This window comes from Schistocerca nitens, chromosome 11, assembly GCF_023898315.1.
Source record: "Schistocerca nitens isolate TAMUIC-IGC-003100 chromosome 11, iqSchNite1.1, whole genome shotgun sequence".
Taxonomy (NCBI): Eukaryota; Metazoa; Arthropoda; class Insecta; order Orthoptera; family Acrididae; genus Schistocerca; species Schistocerca nitens.
The window spans coordinates 103,861,404-103,877,526 of record NC_064624.1 but is presented as its reverse complement, the minus strand read 5'-3'; the positions used below and the strand labels follow the sequence as shown (position 1 = coordinate 103,877,526).

The window sequence follows — 16,123 nt, the reverse complement described above, 5'->3', positions numbered from 1 at the left end:
GTCAACAGATAGGGGGTTCTTACCAGGCTTAAGGACAGGAACCACAATGCTATCCCTCCACTGAGAAGGGAAGTCACCCTGGAGCCAGATACGGTTAAACACCCGAAGAAGATGTTGCCGTTGTGGAGCACTGAGATGTTGAAGCAGTTGGTTATGAATGGAATCTGGGCCAGGGGCCGTATCATGAGAAGAAGATAGAGCAGAAAGAAATTCCCATTCAGTAAAAGGTTCGTTGTAAGATTCTGACTCACAAGTGGTGAAACATAAGGTGAGAGCTTCAGCCTGCTGTTTTTGATGAAGGAAAGCAGCTGGATAGGAGGCTGACGCTGATGCCACTGCAAAATGGGTCGCAAGATGTTCTGCGAGAACTAATGGGTCCGTACAAATGCCATCTGGGAGGTGAAGGCCTGGGAGGGTGGACTGCCGATGGCAACCTTGGAGAGAGTGAAGTGTAGCCCATACCCGTGACAGAGGGACAGTGGAACCAAGGGAAGAAACGAATCGTTCCCAACATATCCGCTTGCTCTGTTTGATTAAATAACGGGCTTTAGCGCGAAGGCGTTTAAAAGTAGTAAGGCTGGCTACGGATGGGTGCCTCTTGAAGTGTTGCAAAGCTCGACGGCGATCACGGATGGCAATGGCAATGGCCGTACTCCACCACGGGACTTGCCGGTGACGAAATAGTCCAGATGAGCGCGGGACAGCAAGGTTAGCAGCGCGAACAATCGCGTCAGACACGTCACGTAGGACGTCATCAATACAACCCGACAAAGAGGGAGAAAACTCGACCTGTGCAGTGTATAGAGGCCAATCGGCGCGGTGGAAAGACCAACGAGGTAACCTGTCCATCGGGGAGCGGGAAGGGAGCGTGATAATCAACGGGAAATGGTCACTATCACAAAGGTCGTCATGTGGCGACCAGTGTAATGAAGGGAGGAGAGAGGGAGAAGAAAGAGAAAGATCAATGGCAGAAAAGGTACCATGACCAGCACTGAAATGAGTAGGGGAGCCATCATTAAGAAGGCACAGGTCGTGGTCTGCAATAAATTGGTCTATAAGAAGACCTCGTCTAGATGGAAAGGCACTGCCCCACAAAGGATGATGAGCATTAAAATCCCCAAGGAGGAGGAAGGGAGGAGGAAGTTGCTGAAGAAGGGTGGTTAAGGCAGCAGGTGTAAGAGCCCTGTCAGGAGGGAGATAAAGATTGCAAACGGTGACTGCAGAGTCTAAGTGGACCCTAACAGCAACCGCTTCCAATGTAGTTTGGAGAGGAATCCACGTGCTAGCAATGTCGGTACGGACCAACGTACAAACGCCACCAGAAGCCCGCAAGGGTCCGACCCGATTTCGACAGAAAACATGGAACCCACGGAGGGTCGGTGAGTGAGCATCAGTAAAATGAGATTCCTGGAGAACCACACAAGCTGCAGAGTAGGACGAAAGAAGGGATTTCAATTCCGGAAGGTGATGATAGTAGCCATTACAATTCCATTGGAGAACCACCGAACGATGGTTTAAATGAGGGCTGAACACGCTAAATCCAGTCATACTGCCGGGTCCCCACCCGTCACAGACAAGGAGGGGGCGACATCCATGAACGACAGGTCAGAATCCGGTTGTGAAGTCGGGGAAGGGACCTCCGGTGACACCAGAGGCTCTTTGTCCCGGGACTTATGTTTCTTCTTCTTTTCAGGCTGAGATCGAGGAGGGCTGTGTGGCATAAAGGAGCCAGCTGCAGCAAGATCAGGAACACAAAGAGACGGGGCGACCTGGGGGCCGACAGACCGCGGCTCTCGCGGTCGCCGCGTGGCAGCAGACCTTTGACCTGGAAGGTGCCGGGAAGGGGCATCCCGGGAGAGGCGCCCTTGACCGGCAGACGCCGAAGGAGTGGGACACTTCTCCGGCTGGGGAGGGGGAGCAGCACCCAGAGGAGAAGGTGTGGGAGCTGCAGGGGTGGGGGGAAGGAGTGGGGTCCGGGATGGGGGCAAGGAAGGGGGGGGGAAGGGGTGAAGATGTAACCAAGGCGTAACTAGATGTCATGGACACAGGGTGCAGTCGTGCATATTTCTTACGGGCCTCTGTGTAGCTTAAACGATCGAGGGACTTATACTCTTGTATCTTTTTTTCTTTCTTATATACTGGGCAATCTGGTGAACGTGGAGAATGACTACCATGACAATTTACACATATGGGAGGGGGAACACAGGGACTCCCCTCATGGAGTGGACGTCCACAGTCACCACAGAGAGGGTCCTGGGAACAGCGAGAAGACATGTGGCCAAAACGCAAGCACTTAAAACACCGCATTGGAGGTGGGATGTACGGCTTCACATCACAGCGATAGACCATAATCTTAACTTTCTCAGGAAGGGTATCCCCTTCAAAGGCCAGGATAAAGGAACCAGTATCAATACGGTTATCTTTAGGACCCTTCTGAACACGCCGAACAAAGTGAACACCCCGCCGTGCGAGATTGTCCCGAAGTTCCTCATCAGTTTGAAGGATGAGGTCCCTGTGGAAAATCACACCTTGTACCATATTTAGAGACTGGTGAGGGGTAATAGACACAGGAATTGTGCCAAGATGGGTACAGGCACGAAGGGCAGCAGATTGGGCAGCTGAAGTAGTTTTAATCAGCAACGAACCCGACCGCATCTTGCTCAGGGAGTCCACTTCGCCGAACTTGTCTTCAATGTGTTCCACAAAGAATAAAGGTTTGACACTGGTGAAAGTATCTCCACCAGTCCTGGTGCAAACTAGATAACGGGGGAAAGGTTTTGCCCCTAGACGACGGGCCTGACCCTCTTCCCAGGGGGTAGCCATGGAAGGGAAGGCCGAAGGGGCAAGAGAAGCAGCACTTGAGGAATCAGTACCACGCAGAGAGACGGCCGCAGAAGAACGGCCAGAGTTTTGGACCCGTATGCGTTTCATCTGCATAGCGTCCGCCCTGATACCACCCACTCCGATCAGGGGCTCTCCTCACGGGCGCCACCCAGCCACAGCAAGGGCCGTCTGGCACGGCGGCCATTGCTGGGAGTTCCGATGCTCCAGGATGACGAGCAACCACTCCAAGGCATGCATGAGGAGGTCACAGCTCAGGTATCAGAAGTGTGATCCCTGTGTGTTCAGGGGGCTCAACCAAAAGGGTACATAGCGACCCCACCACACGGGCTGGCTACCGTGCTGGCTATGCACCCTAGCATCAGACAACGACGTGAAAGAAAAGGTGGAATGTACTAGGAGGGCGCACGTCGGAGACACTAGGTAAGGTGCTCTTCCCCAAATGGCTCACACTACGGAAGAGAAATTTTGGAATGGAGGTCAAACCCCAGAGGGGGACCAAGGAATGCCAAAAGGAGGAGATAATTACGCAACAAAGCCGGAGTGTAAAACCAACAGAACCAGGAGGATAGCGGGGGCCAACATAAGCAAGGACACCAATAGAGGGAGAGGAGAGGGCGAGGGGAAAGGAGCATGGACGGGAAAGGAGGGGAAGGGAAATGAAATGCAGCCCGGGAGAGAAAGAAGGCTGCAATGGCTCGGGGCCCCGTGCTCGCCACGCACGTATCCACAAAAGAGTTGTGGACCCCCTGGGGGGTCAGCAGGTTCTACTCAACCTATTACTGTTTTTAGTAAATTTGATTATATATAGTTACTTCCCTAATTTTCTCAGAGCTAGTTTAGGATTTTGACATATGCTGGAGGAAACATATTTGGGACCTGCAGGTAGTTCAAAAGTCAACTGTTGCATAGTTGTGTCAGTCCCGTCCGCCCTTGTAGGAAGCACTGTAAGAATGACTAATGGCACCCTGTGAGTTAGTCTATCCAGCAATTGCTGACCAGCCTCCAATTGGTTGCACTGAGTGAAACTTCACAGTGCTTTACTCTGTAGCCCTTTAATTTACACCAACAACTGCTTTGGTTTTCTGTATCATACTTGCAGTTTTACGAACATTATTAATGACAATGGAAAGTGAATTTACAGGGTGGTAGCAAAGAAACATGCTAACAGTCAAAGGGAAACCCTATGGCTTTGTCACAACTGCGCTGCTAGCATAGTGATTCATTCTACATATATCAAATTGCATAACAATTAATTGCTGTCACTTAATGATATCCCTCTGAAAGTTAACTTAATTGCTCTCAGTCCTTACTGAAGCTTCGTTTACATATTCAAAGCCAATGCAGAATGTAAATATTATTGTTGTTGTTGTTGTCTTCAGTCCTGAGACTGGTTTGATGCAGCTCTCCATGCTACTCTATCCTGTGCAAGCTTCATCATCTTCCAGTAACTACTGCAACCTACATCCTTCTGAATCTGCTTAGTGTATTCATCGATTTGTCTCCCTCTACGATTCTTACCCCCCACACTGTCCTCCAATACTAAATTGGTGATCCCTTGATGCCTCATAACATGTCCTACCAACCGATCCCTTCTTGTAGTCAAGTTGTGCCACAAACTCCTCTTCTCCCCAATTCTATTCAATACCTCCTCATTAGTTATGTGATCTACCCCCTCATTGTTTATGTGATCTACCATCTAATCTTCAGCATACTTCTGTAGCACCACATTTCAAAAGCTTCTATTCTCTTCTTGTCCAAACTATTTAACATCCACGTTTCAATTCCATACATAGCTACACTCCATACAAATACCTTCAGAAACGATTTCCTGACACTTAAATCTATACCCGATGTTAACAAATTTTTCTTCTTCAGAAACGCTTTCCTTGCCATTGCCAGTCTACATTTTACTGTACTTCAACAATCATCAGTTATTTTGCTCCCCAAACAGCAAAACTCCTTTACTACTTTAAGTGTCTCATTTCCTAATCTAATTCCCTCAGCATCACCTGATTTAATTCAACTACATTCCATTATCCTCGTTTTGCTTTTGTTGATGTTCATCTTATACCCTCCTTTCAAGACACTGTCCATTCCGTTCAACTGCTCTTCCGAGTCCTTTGCTGTCTCTGACAGAATTACAATGTCATCGGCGAACCTCAATGTTTTTATTTCTTCTCCATGGATTTTAATACCTACTCTGGATTTTTCTTTTCTTTTCTTTACTGCTTGCTCAATAAACAGATTGAATAAGATCGGGGAGAGGCTACAACCCTGTCTCACTCCCTTCCCAACCGCTGCTTCCCTTTCATGTCCCTCGACTCTTATAACTGCCATCTGGTTTCTGTACAAATTGTAAATAGCCTTTCGCTCTCTGTATTTTACCCCACCAACCTTCAGAATTTGAAAGAGAGTATTCCAGTCAACATTGTCAAAAGCATCCCTCTAAGTCTACAAATGCTAGAAACATAGGTTTGCCTTTCCTTAATCTATCTTTTTTTAAAGATACGTCATAGGGTCAGTATTGTCTCATGTGTTCCCATATTTCTACGAAATCCAAACTGATCTTCCCTGAGGTCAGCTTCTACCAGTTTTTCCATTTGTCTGTAAAGAATTCCTGTTAGTATTTTGCAGCTGTGACTCATTAAACTGATAGTTCAGTGATTTTCACATCTGTCAACACCTGCTTTCTTTGGGATTGGCATCATTATATTCTTCTTGAAGTCTGAGGGAGTTTCGCCTGTCTCATACATCTTGCTCACTAGATGGTAGATTTTGTCAGGACTGGCTCTCCCGAGGTTGTCAGTAGTTCTAACGGAATGTTGTCTACTCCCGGGGCCTTGTTTCAACTTAGGTCTTTCAGTATCGTATCTCCGATTTCATCTTCATCTACATCCTCTACCATTTCCATAATATTGTCCTCAAGTACATCGCCCTTGTATAGACCCTCTATATACTCCTTCCACCTTTCTGCTTTCCCTTCTTTGCTTAGAACTGGGTTTCCATCTGAGCTCTTGATATTCATAGAAGTGGTTCTCTTGTCTCCAAAAGTCTCTTTAATTTTCCTGTAGGCACTATCTTACCCCTAGTGAGATAAGCCTCTACATCCTTACATTTGTCCTCTAGCCATCCCTGCTTAGCCATTTTGCGCTTCCTGTCAATCTCATTTTTGAGACGTTTGTATTCCTTTTTGCCTGCTTCATTTACTGCGTTTTCATATTTTCTCCTTTCATCAATTAAATTCAATATTTCTTCTGGTACACAAGGATTTCTACTAGCCCTCGTCTTTTTATCTATTTGATCCTCTGCTGCCTTCACTATTTCATCCCTCAGAGCTACCCATTCTTCTCCTACTACATTTCTTTCCCCCATTCCTGTCAATTGTTCCCTTATGCTCTCCCTGAAACTCTCTACAACCTCTGGTTTAGCCAGTTTATCCTGGTGCCATCTCCTTAAATTCCCACCTTTTTGCAGTTTCTTCAGTTTTAATCTACAGTTCATAACCAATAGGTTGTGGTCTGAGTCCACAGCTGCCCCTGGAAATGTCTTACTATTTAAAATCTGGTTCCTAAATCTCTGTCTTACCATTATGTAATCTATCTGAAACCTTCGAGCATCTCCAGGCCTCTTCCATGTATACAACCTTCTGTTATGATTCTTGAAACGAATGTGTTAGCAATGATGAAGTTATGATCTGTGCAAAATTCTACCAGGCAGCTTCCTCTTTCATTTCTTAACCCCAATCCATATTCACCTACTACGTTTCCTTCTCTTCCTTTCCCTACTATCGAATTCCAGTCACCCGTGACTATTAAATTTTCATCTCCCTTCACTATCTGAATAATTTCTTTTATCTCATCATACATTTCATCAATTTCTTCATCATCTGCAGAGCTAGTTGGCATATAAATGTGTACTACTGTGGTAGGCGTGGGCTTTGTGTCTATCTTGGGCACAATAATGCGTTCACTATACTGTTTGTAGCAGCTTACCTGCACTCCCATTTTTTAAATTCATTATTAAACCTCCTCCTGCATTACCCCTATTTGATTTTGTATTTATAACCCTGTATTCACCTGACCAAAAGTCTTGTTCCTCCTACCATCGAACTTCACTAATTCCCACTATATCTAACTTTAACCTATCCATTTCCCATTTCAAATTTTCTAACCTACCTGCCTGATTAAGGGATCTGACATTCCACACTCTGATCCGTAGAACGCCAGTTTCCTTTCTCCTGATAATGACGTCCTCTCGAGTAGTCCCCGCCCGGAGATTCGAATGGGGGACTATTTTACCAAGAGGATGCCATTATCTTTTAACCATACAGTAAAGCTGCATACATATATCAAATTGAGTAACTATTAATTGATGTCACTTAATGATTTCCCTCTGAAAGTGAACTTAATTGCTGTCAGTCGTTACTGAAGCCTCGTTTACATATTCGAAGCCAATGCAGAATGTAAATATTATTATGAAAAATATTTCTCAGACTGATGAACACAATAAGTGTGTCTTCACACTCATTTCTGAAATAATTATTTTAAATCAAATACATAGAAATCTAAATTCATGGTGCACACAGTGTAAAAAGATGTAATGTTTTTCATTTTTATATTTAGTGACATTGCTAATATTCATGAGAAAATGAACTTTAGTATTATGTAGGTCAATAAAGTTGACATTTAAAAAGAGATATATCAGATCAGAATAAACTCACTAAGGCAAATATACCATCAAAGAATTAGTTGGTGCACTACCTCCATTGTATGAGAGCTTCCACACCAGCAATGACAAAGTAGTGTTGTAACATGTAATATTTAACATTAACATACACTTCAATTTTAGAAAATTGAGACTGAATTACTCACTCATACAGAAACAAACTATGAATTATGTTTACTCACACACCATACTGCACACAGAAATTAATGAAACAGTAGCAGGAAATACAAGGAAGCCACTCACCATAGGGTCCGGCTCAGAAGGTACCTCATCTGTTATCTCTTGTTTTATCCAGTTAGTATTCATGTCATCCATGGCTGCCACTGTACACGTCTGAAAAACAGACAATCAGATAAAAACATCTGTACTCAATTTCCATTGTTACTATGAGGTATAGCTCAAAGCCAATATTTTCCGTCTCTTATGGACCGCAGCAAACAACCAACTATACAAGAAATACGTATGACCCTGGCTAAGAAACAAGCATCCAACGACATGACCTAATTTTTTACAGATAGTCAGAACACAATCTCAAAATCATGTAGAATGCAAATAAATGAATACACGAAATATTTTCACAGTTGCGAATACCAACAACCATCAGCTGTTTAAGGGAATGATGACAATGAAAATCTGTGCTGCACCAAAATTTGAATCTGGATTTCCCGCTTTCCACAAGTGGTCACCTTAGCCACTTTCGCTATCCATCGACGACTCACAGCCATACCCAAACTTATGTACGTCATCGTTCCTGTGCCACAACCGGTATTCATACACACATTACATAATTCCCACACAGGGGAGGACTTTTAATTTGATGTCACTGCCCAGTATTAGTGAATAAATATGATATTTCAGTTTCTGTGCTGTTAAGAGAAACGACGCAATGTTCCTTCGGACGTGCATGCATGTCTGTAGGAATAAGTGCTGTGGCAACTACAGTCATTGCGTCGTCATTCTTAACAATACAGGCACTGCAATATTGTATTATAAATGTATATTGATTGCTACAGTTCCTTTGGAGCACCGGCTTAAGGTATAATGCACTATATTTATCTGGATGAAACCTACATTTGGCATTATGATCAAGCAAAGAAACTAATATAGTACAGTACTTTTGTTCCTTATTTAATGAACTCGCCTACTAAGTGCTGTCCAAGTTTGCAAAATTAACAAATTCTCATGCTCACAGCTCTGGGTCGAATGTATTTCGGCTTACAAGACTTATTTTTGAGAAAATATAAAATTCTTTATAAACTTTATGATTAAAGAAATTATCAACTATCTTTGTGACAAGTATTGGCAAACTAATTTAGTCATTCAACATTTCGCATATATGCGCAAGTACAATGTGTTGAAACTGAAGTATCAAGGATGATTTAGCACACACAAATATTATAACGTTTAACAAATTTCCCACCCATTAAGAATCTTGCCATAAACTTACATATATCAAAGATTCACTGAAAAGGTAAAAAAGTCCAATGTATTCTTCTCAGTTGCGTTACTCAGAAGTTATTGAAAATAGGAATATTTCATAAACAACCTACACCATCAGAATTTATACTTCTACTAAGTGTGAATGCAAGGCATCCATCACATATGCATTATATAAAAAGTTTGGTACCAAAAAGGGTCGCTGAGAATAGATTTACACATATTGTTAAAAGTCCTGTTCAGATTCTACTCATAACTGTCAGCAAATAATAGATCACAATCCAAGTCAAGTTTAATAGTACAAGAATAGTGGAAAATTATTAAGGGCACTTAGTCCAAGAAAACTCTCAATATATGCCTAATCCCCTGCAATACATCCTTTACATTAAACAACCAAAGGCATTTTTCCTCACTCTATATGCAATAAATCAGAGATGTGAATGCTTACAATATTCTCAGTTTCATCCACATGCAAATTTGCTTCAGGATCCTCTTTGATAAAGTCCATGGGGCAGGAGTTCCCCTCTGGATCTTCAAGAACCTGAAAAAATGGAAATAATCTCTCAATTAAAGCTGCTCTCCTGATATGTATCTCAATATTTCTTTCTTGTGAATCTCATCCATTTTTCTGAGATTCTGATCACTTATGCTCAAATACATTTAGAAACATAATTTATTGAGCCGCTTTTATACCAACACACATTCCCATGGTTTCAACTTGTGCTAAACTGCACTACAAAGATCCAGTTCTTTTTGCTATGCAGCATACTTTACAGCACTTACTGATCTTTACCTTTATGTGCTGACCTAATAGTTTGGTGCCTCCATCACCTCGTCATTTACCACAACTTTTGTTCCATATTTAATGAACTCACCTACTAAGTGCTGTCCAAGTTTGCAAAATTAACAAATTCTCATGCTCACAGCTCTGGGTCGAATGTATTTCAGCTTACAAGACTTATTTTCTGACAACATTACATTGTCATTTCAGCTGTTTCCTTTGATTTCTCATTCTGTCCAGACATCACCAGAACCTTTCACTGGACCAAAGATACTGGAGATTTAGAGCTCAAGCTTCATCATCATCTGGGTTTAATACTCTAGGAGTCAGTTGTATAAATCAACACTGGGGTAGGCGTGGGCTTTGTGTCTATCTTGGGCACAATAATATGTTCACCATGCTGTTTGTAGCAGCTTACCTGCACTCCCAATTTTTAAATTCATTATTAAACCTCCTCCTGCATTACCCCTAGTTGATTTTGTATTTATAACCCTGTATTCACCTGACCAAAAGTCTTGTTCCTCCTACCATTGAACTTCACTAATTCCCACTATGTTGTTGTTGTGGTCTTCAGTCCTGAGACTGGTTTGATGCAGCTCTCCATGTTACTCTATCCTGTGCAAACTTCTTCATCTGCCAGTACCTACTGCAACCTACATCTTTCTGAATCTGCTTAGTGTATTCATCTCTTGGTCTCCCCCTACGATTTTTACCCTCCAATACTAAATTGGTGATCCCTTGATGCCTCAGAACATGTCCTACCAACCGATCCCTTCTACTGGTCAAGTTGTGCCACAAGCTTCTCTTCTCCCCAATCCTATTCAATACTTCCTCATTAGTTATGTGATCTACCCATCTAATCTTCAGCTTTCTTCTGCAGCACCACATTTCGAAAGCTTCTATTCTGTTCTTGTCCAAACTATTTACCGTCCATGTTTCACTTCCATACATGGCTACACTCCATACAAATACTTTCAGAAATGACCTCCTGACACTTAAATCTATACTCTATGTTAACAAATTTCTCTTCTTCAGAAACGCTTTCCTTGCCATTGCCAGTGTACATTTTATATCCTCTCTACTTCGACCATCATCAGTTATTTTGCTCCCCAAATAGCAAAACTCCTTTACTATTTTAAGTGTCTCATTTCCTAATCTAGTACCCTCAACATCACTCGACTTAATTCGACTACATTCCATTATCCTCGTTTTGCTTTTGTTGATGTTCATCTTATATCCTCCCTTCAAGACACCATCCATTCCGTTCAACTGCTCTTCCAAGTCCTTTGCTGTCTCTGACAGAATTACAATGTCATCGGCGAACCTCAAAGTTTTTATTTCTTCTCCATGGATTTTAATACCTACACCGAATTTTTCTTTTGCTTCCCACTATATCTAACTTTAACCTATCCATTTCCCATTTCAAATTTTCTAACCTACCTGCCTGATTAAGGGATCTGACATTCCACACTCTGATCCGTAGAACGCCAGTTTCCTTTCTCCTGATAATGACGTCCTCTCGAGTAGTCCCTGCCCGGAGATTCGAATGGGGGACTATTTTACCAAGAGGATGCCATTATCTTTTAACCATACAGTAAAGCTGCATACATATATCAAATTGCGTAACTATTAATTGATGTCACTTAATGATTTCCCTCTGAAAGTGAACTTAATTGCTGTCAGTCGTTACTGAAGCCTCGTTTACATATTCGAAGCCAATGCAGAATGTAAATATTATTATGAAAAATATTTCTCAGACTGATGAACACAATAAGTGTGTCTTCACACTCATTTCTGAAATAATTATTTTAAATCAAATACATAGAAATCTAAATTCATGGTGCACACAGTGTAAAAAGATGTAATGTTTTTCATTTTTATATTTAGTGACATTGCTAATATTCATGAGAAAATGAACTTTAGTATTATATAGGTCAATAAAGTTGACATTTAAAAAGAGATATATCAGATCAGAATAAACTCACTAAGGCAAATATACCATCAAAGAATTAGTTGGTGCACTACCTCCATTGTATGAGAGCTTCCACACCAGCAATGACAAAGTAGTGTTGTAACATGTAATATTTAACATTAACATACACTTCAATTTTAGAAAATTGAGACTGAATTACTCACTCATACAGAAACAAACTATGAATTATGTTTACTCACACACCATACTGCACACAGAAATTAATGAAACAGTAGCAGGAAATACAAGGAAGCCACTCACCATAGGGTCCGGCTCAGAAGGTACCTCATCTGTTATCTCTTGTTTTATCCAGTTAGTATTCATGTCATCCATGGCTGCCACTGTACACGTCTGAAAAACAGACAATCAGATAAAAACATCTGTACTCAATTTCCATTGTTACTATGAGGTATAGCTCAAAGCCAATATTTTCCGTCTCTTATGGACCGCAGCAAACAACCAACTATACAAGAAATACGTATGACCCTGGCTAAGAAACAAGCATCCAACGACATGACCTAATTTTTTACAGATAGTCAGAACACAATCTCAAAATCATGTAGAATGCAAATAAATGAATACACGAAATATTTTCACAGTTGCGAATACCAACAACCATCAGCTGTTTAAGGGAATGATGACAATGAAAATCTGTGCTGCACCAAAATTTGAATCTGGATTTCCCGCTTTCCACAAGTGGTCACCTTAGCCACTTTCGCTATCCATCGACGACTCACAGCCATACCCAAACTTATGTACGTCATCGTTCCTGTGCCACAACCGGTATTCATACACACATTACATAATTCCCACACAGGGGAGGACTTTTAATTTGATGTCACTGCCCAGTATTAGTGAATAAATATGATATTTCAGTTTCTGTGCTGTTAAGAGAAACGACGCAATGTTCCTTCGGACGTGCATGCATGTCTGCAGGAATAAGTGCTGTGGCAACTACAGTCATTGCGTCGTCATTCTTAACAATACAGGCACTGCAATATTGTATTATAAATGTATATTGATTGCTACAGTTCCTTTGGAGCACCGGCTTAAGGTATAATGCACTATGGGGCACTGGCTTAGGGTACATCGCACTATTTTGTGAACTATGGGAGAGAGATTTATCTGGATGAAACCTACATTTGGCATTATGATCAAGTAAAGAAACTAATATAGTACAGTGAATTTACTAAGTAAAACCATAATGTACACTAGTTGACCAAATTTTGCAGACGAAGAAAGGAAGGTTAAATTGGAGCTTGCAGTTATCTGTTACATCAAAGTTTGTGGAATGATTCTGAGGCTATCCTGATGTACAATACAATGTAAGTGTGCATTACGGAAACTTCCGATTCCACCCCCCTGGCTCGACCCATGACGTCATCAAGGTGACAACATCCCCTAGTTCCACCGTATACAATATGGTGACCATAATGTCATTGCCTACAAATGTGAATAAAAATACAAACGTCACCAGAAAATTTCATTCTAGCAATAAAATGAAACTAACGGCACAACCATAGGAAGTAGGCACTAAATTTACGAGGACACGAAAAACAACATCACAAACTAAATATCACATCCTATGTGAAAAACAAAAAATTCTCAACATACAACGTAACGTTACAAACACGAAAATCACATGAAACGTACACTTATGTTGAACTACAGAGTTCAAAACGAAGCCCCCGGTATCAGGAAACTAAAACGCGCAACTCCAAAACGTTGTATCGCTAATGCCCTTCACCTACACAGCTCAAATGAAGCCAATGATATCAAAACCCCACAGACAAATTGAAAATCCGAAACGCCCTAATTACTTGACCAATTAAAATAGAAACAAGAACTATAGGCCTATACCAAAACAAACAAACAAACCATATATAAGGCATTAAAAAGCAAATAAAACAAAACATTACTCACCAACCACAGCCACCAACTAATACAACAAGGTGCCCCCTTATGCCCCCAACACACAATTAACAAAAACCTCCATACGACCACAACCTCTCAACCCCCACCCCCCCCCTCTTAACCAACCAAACCACCGAATATTAGTCCTAATCACAACACCCACAAGGAAATAGAACGAACAAAAACTAATACCATTCACACATAAAAAATGGAAAGATGAACGCTAACCAACATAATACTTGACTAAAACAATCTTCCTGATACCTAAAACAAGGTCCTCCGTTGAATAGATCTCAAAATATTGTTGTGGTGTCAGAGTCACATACACAGGTCACTGATCCAAGGAGACAGGACTCTTAGTTAACTTCATATTCTCGTTACACACCACACGCCACATAGTAGGCAATCACACCGAACCGCTGCATAAACCTTACCACTGTCATATCGTTACCCTGTGGAACCGCATAGCATAACTTACATTTTTTCTGTCATATCTATGCCAACAAAAAACAAGAAAACACTAACACATGTCAGTCCATAGCAAACAACATGAGCACATAATCCCCCGAAACAATAGATCAACTCACTGGCGACTGTAATACGTTCTTCCAGCAAATCCACATAATTGTTATACAAATTCACATCACCGAATGCCACACATAAATCATCTTCCGACATGAACACCCACAAGCGCGCGCCACCAAATGCAACAATACGCCAACTATGTACAGACATGACCCGACTCACAAACCCGAAGCCCAGGAGGAGGACTTCACACAACATAACACGCTTACAGTGAGGGTCAAACCAAACGGTTTGACTCCAAAGCTTTCCTTAACTATCAAAGCGTTTTATAATCCTTTCATTATTAACAAATGGTGACAACAGAATAGAATCTGTAATTATAATCATACCACTCTATGCTGCACTTTGAATTCTTAAACGATTCACTGAACGAACTAGACGAATAATAAATACACACTGAAAACCAACAGAATGAATGGATTACACAGCACTTTCTTTCATCCCAATGTAACGAATCTCTGAAATGATTAGTAATAGCTATGGGCCCCTGTGTCAAAAGAAATGACAAACTGCTCACATCAGATCATAGAAAAATTCTCTTTTGTTTCTGGTAGTCCCTTCACAAACATTATTATATTTACATGCGGTGTACACGTCAACACAACCATTCTAATATTTTCAATGGGGAAACTTTGCAGTGGCCCTTTCCGCCTGTCACCAAATATTTAACACCGACTTTCACGTGGATCACAGCACAGAGAAACTGTTCCAGTAACTTCACATACCACATCACACTCTCAGCCGCTTCTTTTACGAAGTTACGAGAGACACACATAGCGATTTTATCATACAGTGCGAAAATAGCAAGCATTTGACACGGCACTACACATACGTGAAAACGTGCCTTTATCATGACTGTCAACAGTAGACGAAAAAGACTTTTTTTATTAAGTATTCCACTCCCTTACCCAATTCGAAAAATTGCATACTCAATGAAAGTAACCCAATTGTTTAGTTGTAATAAACAGTTATGTATGAAATTCATAACACCGTCCAAAGCCACAACCAAATACACCGAAAGTGATCTTGTCACAGAAAATTAAATACCAAATAAAGTTGTGTTCAAATGTGTCCAACAACTGTAATAAACAAATACAATTGGGTTACGAAGTCATTACACCATGACAAGACATTCGCGAACTGCTTCAGGTATTAAATTAGTTCCAAAATAAATTGTTGTCTTTCCTTCGTTCATGTCTCTAATCCTTAGACACTTGTCTGTTACCTGAAGAACGTAATGTACCACTTTTCGCAAAAACAAAAATTCGCAGTAACTTCGAAATACGCTACTCTCTTGTGCTCTAAGATAATAAATGCGGAAGAACAAACTAACGCTATTGATCTGCTAGAAGGCAAAGATATACCTGTCCTCATGTGGGGAGCATTTCGCGACTAGTACGCGTGTGGCTGTTAAGCCGGGTTCACACGGGCAACGAAAGTATCGCCACAAGTCAAGTCATTCTGAAGTGGCGTTGTGAGCTACCGTTCACACAGGACGCCACAAATTCTTCGTAATTGCGCAGTTTGCAAAATGGCGTCACCTGTCTTACCTGATTAAACGGCTGTACGTATTACTAAATAAGATGTTTAGGGAACATAATAAATGCAAAATATTACTTACCAAATTGTTTCTCGTCTCTCTTGTCTCGACTACGTGTTTTAAGAATCGGTCTGCAGCTTCAAACCAAGCAAGGCTGGGTCTATAAATACCGTCTGTAGACGCACCACTCTTAAGTGATTTCAATACTTTTTTATGTTCATTCATGTAAGCATTTCGAATTTTTAATTTTGTTGTAGCTACATAAATTCCAGGTACATATTTACGCATACTGTATACTATTTCAATTAATGCAGCATCTCTCAAA

At 41.4% G+C, this 16,123-nt stretch overlaps 1 protein-coding gene across 1 annotated transcript in view; it reads right to left on the bottom strand.

Annotated features, from left to right (window-relative positions):
* The window catches only part of LOC126212882 (zinc finger protein 729-like), a 79,674-nt gene extending 64,080 nt beyond the window's left edge, over positions 1–15,594 (bottom strand). The window contains exons 1-4 of the mRNA XM_049940384.1: positions 15,484–15,594; positions 12,021–12,110; positions 9,455–9,547; positions 7,813–7,902 (exon numbers count right to left, since the gene is read on the bottom strand). Coding sequence (XP_049796341.1) covers positions 7,813–7,902; positions 9,455–9,547; positions 12,021–12,092 — 255 coding nt within the window. The 5' untranslated portion in view covers positions 12,093–12,110; positions 15,484–15,594. The remainder of the gene's footprint in view (positions 1–7,812; positions 7,903–9,454; positions 9,548–12,020; positions 12,111–15,483) is intronic.
* Positions 15,595–16,123: the final 529 nt, after the last annotated feature.